This window comes from Dipodomys spectabilis, unplaced genomic scaffold, assembly GCF_019054845.1.
Source record: "Dipodomys spectabilis isolate Male_0828 unplaced genomic scaffold, ASM1905484v1 ptg000021l, whole genome shotgun sequence".
Classification (NCBI taxonomy): domain Eukaryota; kingdom Metazoa; phylum Chordata; class Mammalia; order Rodentia; family Heteromyidae; genus Dipodomys; species Dipodomys spectabilis.
In genome coordinates this window covers 9,292,414-9,309,092 of record NW_024870698.1, presented here as the reverse complement: position 1 = coordinate 9,309,092, position 16,679 = coordinate 9,292,414, and the positions used below count along the sequence as shown (strand labels likewise).

The following is a 16,679-nucleotide window of genomic DNA, read 5'->3' as shown; positions in this document are numbered from 1 at the left end:
ATAAAGCAGGATTTACATTTGTAAAGCAGGATTTCAAAAAAAGTATTTGCACACTCATATTCTCTACATTATTAAAAATACAAGAAAAGTGGAAGCAATCTCAGTGTCCAATGATGAATGAATGAATAAAGAAAATGTGGCAGGCAAACAAAATGGATTTTTCAATCTGAGTATGTGCTGGTACTGAGGCTTGAACTATGAGCCTAAGTCCTGTCCCTCATAGTTTTTTGCACAAGGCAGGTGCTCACTTGAACCACAGTTCCAACTTTATTCTTCAATGTTAAGAAATCCTGTCACATGTTAAAACACAGATGAACCTTGAGGATATTAAACTAAATGTAATAAACCAGTCACAGTAAGACAAACACTGTATGATTTCATTTACATGAAACATCTAAAGTAGTCAAATACAAAGAAACAAAAGGTAAAATGGTGGTTGCCAAAGATTGGAGAAATGAAGTTGTAATAAGTACAGTTTCAGTTTCATAGATAAAAAAATTTTAGGTATCTTTTCCAACAATTTGAGATATTTAACTGTACAATTAAACGTATTTCATTTCATATGTTCTACAACTTAAAAATAGCTACGCAGACCAAACAAAAAAAATTACAAATCATGATTTTACCAGGTGAGGGTCTCAGGGATAGATCTTGGTTCCAAATCCTTTGTGTCCCAAACAGAGAAGTGAGCAGTACACAGCCAAAGAGCAGCAAAACAAAAGTTTATTGAAACTGAAGTGAAATCATACTCTGAGAGTTTAAGGGCAGACTGGGCACGAGCACCACAGCAGCGAGGCTAACAGTCTCTATTGTCTTTATATTGTCTCCCCCAGATCAGCAAAGGTGGGTGGGTCATTGGGGAAAACTAGGGCATTCCTCTGGCACAACTCCGATGGATAGGTTGACAGGTAGGGCTTATGTAACAGATGGGTGTTTGCAAATGCTCAAATCTGTCAGGACCTGTCCAAAAGAATGTGTGCATGCCTCTCACAGAGATGGGCAGTCTTGAATCAAGACTATGGGCATCCTTGGAGTTGGGAGGTGAGAGTACCATCCTTGTCCTCCCCCTGGCCTCCTAGACACACCAGGTAAGGGCTCTGGTTTGCTCTGAAACATCCTGGTTATCAGGATGTGTTACCAGTCAGGATAGCTGGAAGAATTTTATGAGTACCTTTTATCAGCACCTTCTGGCATACTTGGGAAGCTCTTGGGGCATTCCTTAGGCAGGAAGATCTGTGGGTGGATTTATGGGCCAGCCTTCTGAGTGGGGCTGGCAACCATGGACTTTGTTTCTATCTGCCTGCTTCAGTATCACTTCATTACCCTCTTTAAAATGCTTCAGTTCCTTCCTTCCACACTCTTAGTAAGCCCAAACAATGTAACAAGGCCTAGAAGGCTCTGTACCATTTGGTCATTTTCAGTTCCCCAATCTTTCTTACAGCAAGGTCTTTATCAAGCTATTTCCTCTATGTGGGATGTTATGCTCCAGCTCTTCAGGGACTTGGCTCCTTATTGTCCCTCAGATACTACCTTAAATGTAGCCAGCCTACCTAATTAGGAGTTGCTCCCACATCATTTTCTACTTTTGTTTTCTCTTTCATTCTTTAATGGTATTTCTCACAGCTTTATTTGCCTAATTTCCCAACTGAAAGGCAAGCTCTATGGAAACAAAAACATCATCGATGATTTATCAGAGCCCCCAATAATTCTCATAAATCTCAAATATACTTAGTATTCACACTTAAAAATCACTGAGTACATGCTTAGTATTTTCCAGTTTTATATTTCCCTATTTTCTGTGACATAGAACAAATTTTCTATAATCTTTTACATTGAAGAAGTTTTGTTAAGTCTGACATTTCAATAGCAAAAAGCTTTAAACCTTTTGGTTGCATAAAGTAAAAATATACAAAACAGCTTAATGATACAACTGGCTTCCTTAAAATATCAGACTTTCCTATTTCACTGCCTTTATTTAGCTCCATCACAACAAAAATTTAATCTCAGGCCATTAATGATCTGGTTATATAGATCACAAAGTGTCTCAAATGATGACATACTACTTTAAATGCAAAGGGAGGGGGGCTGAAGGTGTAATTCAATGGTACAGCGCTTCAGTAGCAAGCATGAGGGTCTGGTTCAATCCCCAGTATTACAAAATTAACTAAATAAATGCAACAGAAAACACCTTAAAAATCCTCGAGGTCATAGAATATTTCTATAGTAATCCTACATCCAACATCTTTTTAGACAAAAAGAAATTGTTAACAATAACAGACCATTTATACCTGCCAGGCTCTTTTGCCTCATTTTATACAGGCAACTCATTTTTTTTTCTTCAAACCTTATTTACAGCTAAGAAAAATTAGGCACTGATAGACTACGTCATCTACCCACAATCACAAACCACTGTCAGACTGAACTTCCAACTCAGGAAATTCAGTTTTGGTGTAGAGGCTATGTTCTCCATCATTCTATACAAAAGTAGAAACAGACTTAGGGTCCAGATAAAAGTTCTGGATACGATATACTACTATTCATCTATATGACCACATTCTATCCTTAAAGAATACTGATGGGGAAAAAAGCTCAACTGGAAATAACTTACTGGAGACAGTGACTTTTTAAAAAACCATACTTAGAAAATAGTCTTAACCTTCAGTAATTACATATCTTATGGGAATAGATTTTATGATTTCATAATACTTAATAGCAAAACTTAGTTATTTGCCAAAGATAAATGAAGATGGAACTCAGAAGGTGCTTGGACAATAAAGATCTAGAATTTAATACAACTAAGAATATGTAATTTGATGGCTTCTTTGGACTTATTTCCTGATTTAACTTCAATCATATTTTATGTTTCAACATGAAAATCCTTGGCACTGGAGGACATTAAAGGACAATGTCCCTGAACAAGAATAATCCTAATTTCTATTATATGTAATCTATTATAATCTCTATTATATAAAATGGAACAATAGTCTTGTAAGGATTCTCCAAGGATTAAAAGAAACACAGCACATGCACAATTCTTTGACCCTCCCCCCCCATACAAATACACATGGTACCCTACAAGCAGACACATCACTGACTTTCCCTGGATACCAGCCATCTCATTCCTATCTAGCATTCTCAAGTATCCATATATCAATGTCCATGATCCATATGCTTCGCTAGCCTATTCAGCTTCCTATGCACTTCCCCTACATGACCACGTCACACCTCAGCAAACAACTCCTGTGAAAAAGAACTTCTTCACAGAACTACCTTTGTACTTCAGGAAAACATTGCATACCTTAATACCATATATCCTCATCATAATGGGTTATCAACCTCTAAGTGGATAGATCTTCTAGTAGACTTCAAGGCAAAGTAAATATCTTAACCTTGAAATGCTAAACATCTATCTGGAACCTAGCAGGTAGCCTCTGAAGTTTTTTTTGTTTTCTTGTTTAAAAAGAAAGGACTAAATAAATTTCTTTACATCACACCTTGTTCCAAAGAGGAGGTAAGGGGATGAAAATGTAGCTCAGTGGAAGAGACTTTGCTTAGCTTAGATTCAATCCCCAACATACCTCAAATAAATAAATAAATAAACAAACATAAGAAGGGAATTGATCATGCTTGGAATCCTAGATACTCAGGAGGCTGAGATCCAAGGATCACAGAAGCCAGCCAGGGCAGGAAAGTCTATGAGACTCCTCTCTCCAATTAACCACCAAAAATCTGGAAGTGGAGCCATGGTTCAAGTGGCAGAGTTCTAGCCTTGAGCAAAAAAGCTGGGGGACAGTGCCCAAATCCTAGGTTCAAGCCCTAGAACCAGCACAAAATGTAGGGAGGGAGAAATGAGCAGAAGACAATAAAACAATGAAGCCAGTATTAAACATCCTTCAGCCTTCCCCAAACTTAAAATGGTATAGCTGACAACTCCTGGCAGAAAGGAAATTATTCTCAGGACTGTAGCCACAATGGCTGTACAATAATCATTTCAAGGGCCAGATGAAATAAAGCCAAAAATCAAATCAATCATTGGCTTGGGGCTACCTATAATTTAGAACTTTTCCTAGTAATGAAGTTCTCTGAGGAGGAAATGTTCAACTAGAAGAACAGAAGACTAAGAACCCACAATTAGGCAGGACTCACCCTTAAAATCAGCAACAAAGAATCTAGTCAAGGAAAATGGTGACAGAAGGTAGGATTAGTAGTGTCAAGTCTGAATCAAATGCTTACTAATATCAAGACCTAAGCTGAATAAAGAACAAACTATTTACTTTTGATCCTAGAAATAAATTTCAGAAGTTAATTTTCGAACAAATTGATATACCTATACTTGAAAACATTGTTATTTATAAAGAAAGTAGAAGGAAGACTTCAGCTCCAACACAGCATTAGATCAGTCTGGTCTTTATTAAGGAACTATGTTTCAAATATGGAACACTAAAGGTTTATATAAGCATCTTAGGCAAATATATTTTCTATTTGGTTTTATCAAACAACTGTCAAATATACTTGCAACTAACTTTTTTTTTAACAAGTTTGCAGATCATCCTGCAGATCTTATCATATATAAAATAACTAATCTTATATTAAAACAACAAAAGAAATAAACCTGTTCTTAAGATTTTCAAGGCTTGCTTATATTAAATCATTCCTACAAATCAAGTGTTTAAAAAGTAACAATGCTTCTTACCTCAAACGTCAAATCCATTTCTAACTTAAGAAGAAAAGCAAGTTTATAAACATTTTCATAGCAACACTAAACTCAAGACCTACTTCTACATTGTTTCCTACCTAGTCTCCTGACTTCTATTATTTCCTCTCCTCCATCAGCAACCCAGAATTAACCTGCTCAGAGATCATATTCAAGTATCACCCCTTAATGAAAGAATAGACTTCCATGAATTTATGAACAAAATTCAAGACATTTGACGCATCTTTTTTCTCCTTAAAATTTAAATTTAAAAAAATCACTCTCTCTATAACATGTTCACTTATTAAATGTTCACAATTAAATATTTAATGTGCTTCCCAAATAACTTATATGGATAACCTAAAATGGATACGCCAAGAAATTCATCACATTTGTCCTAGGGCTTCCCATATTACCCAGAAGGTGGCTATTTATCCTTTTTTTTTTTTTTTGGTTGGTTGTGGGCCTTGAACTCTGGGCCTGAGCACTGTCCCTCAGCTCTTCAGCTCAAGGCAAGTGTTCTACCACTTGAGCTACAGCGCCACTTCCGGTTTTCTGGTGGTTTATTAGAGATAAGAGTTTCACGGACTTTCCTGCCCAGGCTGGCTTTGAACTGTGATCCTCAGATCTCAGCCTCCTGAGTAGCTGGGATTACAGGCGTGAGCCACCGGGGCCCGGCATGTTTATCCCAATTTTAAAGGTGATGACACTTCTATATATATGGAATGCACTATGGAACATAAAAATACTTGCTAAGTGAGACCCAACCTTCTTTCTCCTTCCATTCCCCACTACTTTACATACATCCTATACTAACTGGAAGACAATTAGCTTCTACCTTATAGTTATATATGCTTCCTCTTAGAAAGGCCTTCCATTCACCTCCATATGAAGTCTTATCCAGACATCAAGATCTACTTCAAATTCTACATTCCTACAAATCAGCCTCCTATTGTTCTCCAATGGTTTGCAACCCTTACTGAGATATTCAATCTATCTCATACTGTTTAGCTGTATGGATTAGGCTAAATACAACATACTGGTTAAGAGGTTTAAGCATGTTAATGCATATTTCTGCTACTTATTATGCATGATCTTGGTTGTTACTTGATTTCATGCTACATCAGTGTCCTCTTCGCTTGTTTGAAGATAAAAGCAATTATCTACCAGATGTAACCTCAGAACCAAAAACATGGATGCATATAAAGCAGTCAGTATAATAATGGCATTCATTAATTGTTTAATGAAGTACCTGACCCATACTAGTTTTAAACTTCTGGTGGGCTCCATTCCATGTCGTTGTCCTCTTCCATATTCATTCTCATTTCTACTGTTTTATTCTGCATGTACTTACACTTGCCTGATAAAACTTGGTCAGCTCAGAAATAATCTCCTAGTTATAAACTAACAAATGTCAAAAATGGCTTCTAATCATTGTTAGTTGTTCATTTTACAATTAGCTTGATCAGTTTATACTTTACCACATGTTTGTACAATTTTGGAAGTTCTTACCTCATATTATCAATGATTAGGCCAATAGCTAAAGAAAAACCTAAATTAATCTAATAACACTAGCATGCATCTGGCCACAAATCAAGTCCTTAGCAAATTCCAATGTGAGTATTCCTTTGGTATAAAATTAAACTAAATCTTAATTTTCTAATTGCCCCTTTCAAGTTATTCTTATGAGATCCTCATCAAAGACCAAGAGTTATTTTCAAGAAGACTTAAAAAAAGTATTCCATGTTTCCAAACCACTATTACTAATTCCTAAATGTTCAGAAAATCTAGATCAAATGGATACCAGCAGATTCATTAATCCTATGACTAACAATGCAAAACAACTACAATAATATTCAATGAGTGTAAAGGACTGTAGCCAGGTGTTAGTGGCTCATACCTGTAATCCTAGCTATTCAGGAGGCTAAGATCTGAGAATAACAGTTCAAAGCCAGCCCAGATAGGAAAGTCTTGTGAGACTCTTATCTCCTATTAACCACTAGAAAACCAGAAGTGGAGCTGTGGCTCAAAGTGGTAGAGCACTAGACTTAAGCAGAAAAGCTCAGGGACAGTGCCCAGACCTTGAGTTCAAGCCCATAACTGACAAAAATGAAAGGGTGGGGGGAGGAAAGGAGGGAGGAAAAGGACTGATAATGTTAACTATAGGGAAGTAAAAAAAAGAAAGTAGAAGAGCATCCAAAGGAGACCTTAGAAATTCATGCACTCAATTCAGAAAGAGCAACTTCTCAAAAGGAAGAATAAAAGCTTGTAGTATTATATGCGCTAGGTAGTGAGTTTATTTTAACAATGTAAATAGTACTATATGAATCTGTTGTAAATATATATATAGTCCACGTAAGTCAACTATTAATATAAAATAAGAAATAACAGAACATTTGCTGGGTATATGTTAGAAATGCAAAGAAAAAGTTTGGCTCAGGTTTTTTCATTGATACTTAAGCTAATTTGGGATATTTCTGTCCAAGTTAATAAAAGCCCCAGGACTGACATACATACGTACATACATACATATATCCCTTTCAATTCAAAACATGCTTTCAATTGTAAGCACTTTCCAAGAGCCCTCACAAAGTTACTATAGAGAAAAGGAGTGAACATTTTTTTTTTATTTAATTTAATTTTATTTGTGAACATACTGTACAGAGGAGTTACAGTTACATGGGCAGGATAATGCGTACATTTCTTACCAAGCATTGCAGCCTCCTCCTTTGTTTATCCTTCACATCCCTTCCCAGCCTCCCCCCTAGGAGTGAACATTTTAACAGAGTAACACTGTCCAAAAAGAAATGTTCTCAGCTGGGCGCTGGTGGCTCACGCCTGTAATCCTAGCTACTTAGGAGGCTGAGATCTGAGGATCGCGGTTCAAAGCCATCCCGGGCAGGAGAGACCGTGAGACTCCTATCTCCAATAAACCACCAGAAAACCGGAAGTGGCGCTGTAGCTAAAGTGGTAGAGCGCTCGCCTTGAGCTGAAGAGCTGAGGGACAGTGCCCAGGCCGAGTTCAAGCCCCACGACCAACAAAAAAAAAAAAAAGAAAGAAATGTTCTCATTAGCTGACTTATGTAACTGTAACCTCCTCTGAACATCACCTCTATTAACTTTTTTGGGTTGTTTTTTTTTTTTGGGGGGGGGGTGGTCTTGGGGCCTGATCTCTGGGCCTGGGCGCTGTCCCTCAGCTCTTCAGCTCAAGGCTAGCACTCTACCACTTGGGCCACAGTGCCACTTCCAGCTTTTTCTGTTTGTGTGGTGCTGAGGAATCAAACCCAGGGCCTCATGCATACAAGGCAAGCACTCTACCACTGAGCCACCTTCCCAGCCCCCGTAACTTTTTTAAAAAAGTAATGCACATAAAATTTAAAATTTTTACCTTATAACACTAAAGTATGGAAACAGAAATATAAAACTATACTCATTATGACACAGGATGTTTATTTTGATGATTTGTTGCTGCCTGTCTCTTATTCAACCACTTTGTGCAAAACTCAGGACAAGACAAATGACTTAAAGGCAATTTATTCTTAAGATGCACTAAAAGTTTGCCCTTTGGAGGCAAATTTCAGTGAAAATGGATGTTTTCTGGAATGTATTAGCAAGAGGCCATGTTTTAAGAAGTTTCCAAAAGCAAGTATTAAAATACCAAGTCAGAGAGGAAAATAGAAAGTGATTTGTGTTTATATTTTACACAGTTATTACAAAGACTAACAAGTGAGCCAAAGAGAACAATTCTCTCAAAATGCTTTCAGAAATTTTTAATTTTCAAAATTCACATGAATTTGGTTTTCTTATGACTGATGCTCTTCTCCACTGCTTAGAGTGTAACATGGAAGTATTTTATAACTCTGGTCTATGGTTCTACTTCCTGAACTGCACAATAGCATTAATATATTATGTTCTGGACTGAGGACAACATTTACAAATAAACCATACAAGAAAGAAGTATTAGTGCAGTCCTAAAAAAAAAAAAAAAAGGAAAGAGACTTGTAGAGGCCACATAGTTCAAAGAAATTTCAATGTTTAAATATCGTAAGTTTTTTAATTTACTTTTTCCAAAATAACACTGCTATGGATGTATTTACAAAAACGTATTAATATCATTGCAACTCAACTAGTACAGTGTGTAGTTTCATGATCTAAAACTTTATATGAGAATATCTAACTAGTTAAAATCAATATTCCAAGGAAAGGAAAATTAGGGACACCAATAATTCTAGGACTATTATTATTTTGATAAGCTTACTTTAATGTATTACAATTTAAATTCATTTTTGTGTGGAATATCAGATTTTTTTCCCCAAGAAGGAATTTCTTGTCTTTTTTACAATTCCCTAAGTGACCACCTAGAAATTTAAATCTTAAAAAGATTACAAACAGTTGTTAAAATAAAATTCCATCTGAAGTAGTTGTCTTGTATGATGTACCTAGTATAAAATATCTTTGTTAGTGGTCAATAAACACCAAAATTCTCAACTGCTTTTTTTTTTTCTTCCAATTGCATTTTGAGTGTACTGGCTGGCAATTATTGGTCAAGCTCTTTGGCTCAAGCAATCAAGAGCCACACTTCTACATCTTCTGAGAGTTGAAATAATTCTCCTTTCCCAAATGAGGCAATAAACCTTCAAAGCTATAAGAGTCACCATTCTTGATATTTGCCATAGTTTCAAGAAAAAAAAACCTATCATATTTCACCTCTACTCAAGGTACTATCCTGATCATTCTGAAATGTCTTACCAGTAGTAAGTTTACTGTAGCAAGTTCCATCAAAAGCTATTGGTAAGTTTCTGAGTAAATTCGATCCTGATCCTATGTTCAACACCCTACGACTTCCAAAATGTCTAACAACGTCTACCAACATCCTTCTTCTCCCTAGAAGAGTAAACATTGTTATAGAACCCAGAGAATAGCTGCTTGGCCCTAAAGAACATAGGTTCCCAGAGCAGCTGTCAGTAACTGCCAGATGCCTGTGGGACTATTACTTTGGTTAATGATAGGTCAGTTTGTTCTACTTTATTTCCCTCTTCTAATCCTGCAACTAGTGCAGAAAACTTACAGCTCTACTTTAAAAAGGCAATGAGGTACTTACCTTAGCTTTCCCTTTCCCAAAGAAATCGTCGCAGGGTCTCTATCCACATCCCGACTTTAACCCACAACCAATCAATCAGTCACGCATGACAACGGAAGCCTTTCAAAGGCTATCATTTTCTATTGAACATCCCCCCACCCCCGCCAGGAAAAAACCCCCGATGTGCAAGTTTTCAGTCATCGCTAGCACGTTCTCTGCGTTAAATGATGCCTGCCGGTTGCAATCTGCCCGTCCTAAATAACCCTGCGCTTGATAAGCGAGGTGGACTGGGGGTTAGCAGCTAACACGCTTCCTGCACCCTCGGTCACCCAAGTGATGCTCTTCGCAGCACACACTTCCACCCCCTCAGAAAATGCACAGCACGCTCAGACACTGCTTCCTACGGGATCGCCACCAGCCAGTGTCGCGGGCAGCTCTGGCTCTCCAGGAACCGCTCGGGTAGCTTCCCCTGGGACGCCCGGCTGGGGGGGCCGCGCCCCGAGACTCCGCCGCCAGCCGCACGCGAGGCCGACGGGTACCGCAGTGCTGCGGCCGCCGACCTCTGGGTTAAGCCGTTGATTGACACGAAAGAGAAAACCGGCCGGGTCTCCGGCAGACCCCGGTTTGCTCTGCCGCGGCACCAAAGAGAAGCCGCCGAATCGCACGGTTAGGAAAGACCGGGCGCGGAGCGCCGCCAGGGCGGGGGAGCGAACGCCGTCGAGCGGCCCCGCGGAGGGCGGGTGTCGGGGGCAAGCAGGAAGGCTCCCGAAGTGCCAAGGACCGGCCGAGCACCCGCCTCCGACCCGGCGCCGTCCAACACCGGCACCCGCCCGAAGGCGAGCCCGGCCCGGGGATGGGATGGGGGGGGTCCCCGCCGCAGCCCGCCCAGACTCCCCGGCCCTCACCTGTCAGGAGCGCCCGGCGGTCGCCCGCCGCCGCCGGCCCCGGCGAAGAGGCGGCGGCCCCGGCCGAGCCCGCCGCGCGTCGCCCGCGGAGGTGTCTCGGCACCAGGTCGCATCCGTCCGCGGCTCCGGCCACCAGCAGCCCGAACACCAGCAGCGCAGCCCAGCGCCGCCCAGGCAGCCAGCCCGAGGCCGGGGCGGGCGTCCCGGCGGGATGCGGGGCGAAGGGACCGCGAGGCGGCGGCGGCGGCGGCGCCCCGGCTGCCGGCCACTCGCTCGCCCCGCCAGGCGCCGCCGTGGCCGGCGACTCCCCGGGCCGCCCCCGCCACCCCAGACGCTGGCTCCCGCCGGGCGCCAGCCTGGACCTCGGGACCGCGGCGGCCTCCGGAGCTCGGTTCTCGGCGGCGTTCATTGGTTCCGGTTATTTGAAACAAAAAGCAAAAAAAAAAGTGGGTGGGAGACGGAAAGGCACCGCGTCTCCGGGCCGTGCGCGACCCCGCGCTGCTCCGCGGCGAGACCGGGATCCGCTGCTCCGGCGCGGCTCAACCCCAGCCCAGCGCCCGCGCCGCCGCCGCCGCGGCGCATCCCCCCCGCCCCCTCCGGCCCGCGCCTGTCGTAGTACCACGCTCGGCCGGGACGCCTCCGCCCCTCACACTCGCTGGCATACCGATCCCCCGCCTCCCTCCGCACCGCCACCGCGCAGGCGCGGGGCTGCCGCGGCGGTGGTACGCGTGCGCGGGGCGCAGGCCCCGCCCCTCCCCCAGGCGTTCCCAGACGGATGGGCGTGCCTTCCGACCCTTCCTAACTCCGCCGCCTGGAGAGGGGGCGGGAAGGAGGCGGCGCGGCCCCGCCCCCACGCACGCCCCGCCGCGGCTGGCGACTGGGGCCCCGCCCCGCACCGGGAGCCGACGCGGAAAGCCTGAGATCGTTTGCGTTGAGCTTGGACGGTGTCGACGGCCGCAAAGACTTAACTGCACGGGTGAGACCAGCCGTGGCCGAGACGGAAACAGCCGAGTCCCGGCGACTTCGGTGCAGGCGGGGCTGAGCTGCGCCGAGGGCAGCCGGCGCCCGCGCTGGACTGACCGTCACACACTCCAGACCCGCCGCCTGCCCAGTGCCAGGCTTCGCCGTCAGCTCCGGCGAACCCGCACCTGCTCACTCATCTGTATCATGGCCATTTGCTAAGGAAGAAACTGAGAAGTCTGGAACCGCTCAAAAGAGCTCGCCCTGAGGACCCGCAGCCAAGCCCCCCGCCAGACCCGCACGGCCACACTGGGTTGGCCCTGGCCGCCTACCCTTGACCCCCCACCCCACTGCTCCCCACTGAGGCGTTGCTGTCAGCTGAACAGGCAGCCAGGGAAAAAAAACAAAAACCAGAGGGACAGACTTGATCGCTGGGCCTACCTGGCCTGAAGCCAGGTTCTGGTATTGATCGGCCTCAGTTCAGAACAGGCTAACTGGTGTGAGAAATGGAGAAATTAGCAAGCAGCAGGGAAGAAGGGTAGCTTAAGTAAGTAGAATTTAGCAAGAAACAAACATTGAGCCATGAGTTCCAACTGAGATCCAGATTCTTTCTCATAGGAACAGCTGCCAACACCTTCTTTTGGTTGGGGGAGAAGGGGGTGAGTCTGCTTCAGATGCACCCCAGGACCTTGCATATTATTATAAACAGGAACTTAACCACAGAAATATACCGCCAGCCCCCAAAGTCATACTTTTGAGATCACCTCCTTTCACTTGTAAAAAGTGTTGACTACACACAGACACACGCAGGAGAGCCCGCCAGGGACAGTTATGTAAGATAGGGTCCTTAAGCACATGAGTCCAGCTGATTAGTTTATTGGTTTGTTTGGCTGCTGTTATTCCAGAAGATAACCAATTACACAATCTCAGTTTAGGCAACCTGGCCAAGATAACCCCAAATATCATTCATTGTGGAAGGAGAAATGCACACTGCAGGAAAGAATCTAAAATGTCTTTGAAGCTAGTCAATCTATCAACAATTTTTTTTAATTTTTATTGTAAAGGTAATATAGAGGGGTTACAGTTACATAACTCAGGTATTGAGTACATTTCTTTCTTAACCATGTCACCTCCTCCCTCATTTTCTTCATTTTTCCCTCCCGACACCACTCCCCAACACAAGGAACAGTTCATTTACAACCAATTGTCCAGTAAGTATTACTGCTGAATTGGTTCACCCTTGTCCCACCATTTCTGTGCTTCCCCTTTCCCTCCCCAAATCAGATAAACTTACATACAAGACAAAGGGTACAGAAATGAAAAAGTGACCAAAAAAGGAGTAATAGATTTTAAAACACCACAAAGGAAAATCAAAAACCTCTTGCTTCAGTTTCTTGGAGTTCATTTTGATAAGCCTCATTTTACATGATCATTTGCACATAGCTATTAAGCCCTTATGACCCTCTCCTAAGAACAATTATTTCTCCACAGACTTTTTGGTGGCAAGGTGTTCAGGTGGCAGGACTTCATAGGGCAAAGGGGAGATTATATTTCCAGTGCTGAAAGGCACAGCAACGAAGTCATACATCTACTGAGGACCCACAACAGGAAGGTGATTCTTCTGAGAACTAGGGGAAAAAGTAAATAACCGGCTTGTTTCCTGCTCTCCAGGAGGCATCATTTCATTCACCCAATATTGACTGAGTATCTAGTATGTGCCAGGAAAGGTACTGAGTGTTGGAGACTCAGCAGAATAAGAGATCCACTAGAGAGTCATTTAAGTCAGCACTCAGAGATGTGAGATGGGCAATACAGTCGTTGCCTGGAGAATCTTGCTTATGAGATAAATTTGCAACCATTAAATAATTGGAAGCTAATAGTCGTAGTTAGTTAATCCGCTGCTAAATTAGGTAGTGCAAACTGTATTACTGCAATAACAAATTTAAAACTATGAACAAATTAACAAATCGCTGAACCAAAGCTTTGTGGGGAAAAAATCTGACATTTTTTTTCCTGTTTTAAAGTAGGGTAGTGGCACTGAAAAGACACTGGACTTGGGAGTTATGTTTGTTCTTAACATGACTGGAAAAAAAATGACTGGAGGCACAGAAAGCAGGCTGGAAATGTGGCTTCGTGGTAGAGTGCTTGCTTAGCATGCATGAAGCCCTGGATTCCATTTCTCAGTATCACATAAACAGAAAAAGCCCGACGCTGTGCTGTGGTTCAAGTGGTAAAGTGCTAGCCTTAAGAAAAAGAAACGCAGGGACAAGTGCCCAGGTCCTGAGTTCAAGCCCCAAGACTGGCCAGATTTTAAATCGGTATGCACTTGAAACCTCTCTGTGCCAGGCATAGGCCAGGAATAAACGTCATCTTTGTCATAGCTACCAAAATTTGTCAACGAGAGGTACAGTGTCACCATGCATCGCAGCATAAATCGAGATGGGGCGAGAGCAAGTCTATTGCTTTGGAAGGGAGCACAGCTCTTTAGCCACACAGACGCAAGGCTCCATCTCAGGCAGCCGCCTCCGTGTCTCAAGTTCCCTCTTTTTCTTTTTCCCTCCCCCACTCAAAAGCTTTCTTCCACATTCCCCCTTGTCCAACCCGATCGGAAATCTACCCCAAGCACTTTACCTTGACAACTACCTTACTCTCACAAGCCTCTTAACTTCCAGACCGTACCATGTACTGACAGAATGTTGACCCAGGCATGATTTCAAGCGTGTGGTGGGCAGCCCTGAGCTTTGTTACCATACCAACCTGGTCGAAATGGCAACTTTACCTCTTCTCAGTTGTGACCTGTGGGCCAGCTGATCCGTTCTCCCTTCCCCCAAGCCGACACTGGGAATTTAGGAATGCAAAGCCGCTCCCCCCACCCCGCCCCCAGCCGGGGCTGCTGATGGAGACAGGAGCCCAGGAGAATAGGGAAAGCCTCTGCCTGGTGCCTGGCTCACGGGGATGTTGTCATCCCTGGTGGAGAATCGGCCCCAGTTATGCATTTGGCTTCACATCAACGCATCAGTTCATGAGGTTTGATTTCCACTTCCTGCAAATAACTGCAAACTCCTGGGGCGCACCCGGCACAGATGCACAGCACCTGGTTCCTCCCCATCCCACAGCAAACCCGCCCTTCTTCAGAGTCGGGGGGGGGGGGGCCTGCCCACAGTGGTCTTCCAGCTCCCCAGCACCCTGGACGACGTAACGACGCACCGCGCCAGCTCCAACTAGGAGAACCGGATCTCTGCCGCCGAGCCAGCAGTGCGCCTGCGCCAACCGGCAGCCTCGCGCATGCGCGGTGCTTCCCGCCGGCTTTTTTTTTTTTTATTCCCCCTTCCCCCTAGGTACAGGAGCTCAGACTCCAGCAGCTCCTCCGCGCGGCGCGCCTGCCAGGCTTCCGGCTCCCACTCCGTGGGCGGTGCGTCCGCGCGCCCGGACGCCGCGTGGTGACGTCACTGAGATGGAGTCTGGGGAGAAGCGTTCCCGCGCCGGGCTCCCGGCACCCGGGCTTTCTGCAAGCCAAGTCTCTCGGCTTGGGCTGAATGTGCCGGGAATATCCGGGGGCAGACGGAGCGCTGTGATGGTGCTTCCTGCTGAAGGCCCTTGGGGGAATGCAAGATCCTAGTAACTAATGTCACCTGCCACAGTGCCCGTCCTCAGGCTTGCCAGAGGACTGAGGTCTGGAGAGTTGACGTCTTCAGATGGGATAGCCCGAATTCGAGCCCTCCAACATTCGGAACAGGTCGATCAACAAGTAGGGGCCTCGAGTAAGTGAATAAATTAAAACACCAAGAAAAACAGAGAAGGAAGGAAGGAATTCATTAGCAAGAGCTAGCTGTCTACACACAGCTAAGCCGTGGGATGCTGAACTGGTCCAGAGAAGGAAGAACTTCTCCTTGCGTCCATCTCCGGGAAAGAGAAAGGCTTAAAAAGGTGTCCTACACTCAAGATAGGAAATCACTCAGCATGTTTTACTTACCCTGGTTTTCAAAAAGCCACTCCACCCAGTATAAGTGAACTTTTGTCCATCCCAGCCAATTAAGGACTTCGTGTGATTATTCTTGTTATTAAACAAGGCATGTTTGCTCTGTTACTCTTGAATTTGAACTGTTAGATGAATATAATTGATCGTGTGATATCAAGTAAGTGCTGAAGCAGTACCCCACTGACACCCCCCCCCCCAAAAAGACCAAAAATCGGCGCCTGTGGTCTGTAATCCTAGCTATTCATTAGACAGAAGTTAACTGTTGTCGTTCGAAGCTAGTCTGGGCAAGAAAGTCTGAGAGGCTCTTATCAGAAATTAACTGCCACAAAGAACCCGAAGTTGAGCTGTGGCACAACTGGTAGAGCACTGGCCTTGAGTGAAAAAGCTCAGGGACAGCTTCCAGACCGAGTTCAAGCCCCAGGACAGGCATGGAAAAAAAAAAAAAAACTGTGATGGAGATAAAAGTATAACTTTCACAATGGAACAAAGTAACAGAACTGTTTCATTTGCACATGGCTGAATCATTCGACAGTAATGACAATTTTCAAGATAAATGGCAACAAGCAAAACAAGGCATACCTCACACTTCATAGCAAATGACTCAAAGAGTAATTGGTGAACATGGAAAAACTATTGAGTGTGATGAAGACAACTCAAGCTTCTAAGTCAGATGCCCAGGGTTTGTTGAAGAACTGAAGATTGAGTGGTAAATTATGTTTTATGCCAAGTCCTGTGGGTCTAAATCACCAATCAAATGTTCTTAACAGGAAGGATGACGGTGTAGCTCAGTGATGGCATGCATGTTTTAGCATGTATAGGTTCTAGGGTCAATGCTCAGTACACACATTTGTTTTTCATAATCCACCAACAAATTGTTATAATAAATTCAGAGAACATGCAAGCTACAGCACATTAAATTACACTAACAATAAACTGAACTACGTTCAAAAGGAATATGAAAATTATCTATATGCCATCAAAACTTAAGCAAATTTAACCAAGGAAATGAAAGATTTGTACACTGAAAACTGCAGAACACTTATAAAAGAAACTGAAGACAAC

At 43.8% G+C, this 16,679-nt stretch overlaps 1 protein-coding gene across 2 annotated transcripts in view; it reads right to left on the bottom strand.

The window, feature by feature from the left end:
• The window catches only part of Stim2 (stromal interaction molecule 2), a 106,695-nt gene extending 95,453 nt beyond the window's left edge, over positions 1–11,242 (bottom strand). The window contains exon 1 of one of the 2 annotated variants that reach the window (XM_042674750.1): positions 10,679–11,242. In XM_042674750.1, the coding sequence (XP_042530684.1) occupies positions 10,679–11,087 (409 nt within the window). In that variant the 5' untranslated portion in view covers positions 11,088–11,242. The remainder of the gene's footprint in view (positions 1–10,678) is intronic. The other variant, XM_042674752.1, reaches the window with a different exon arrangement.
• Positions 11,243–16,679: the final 5,437 nt, after the last annotated feature.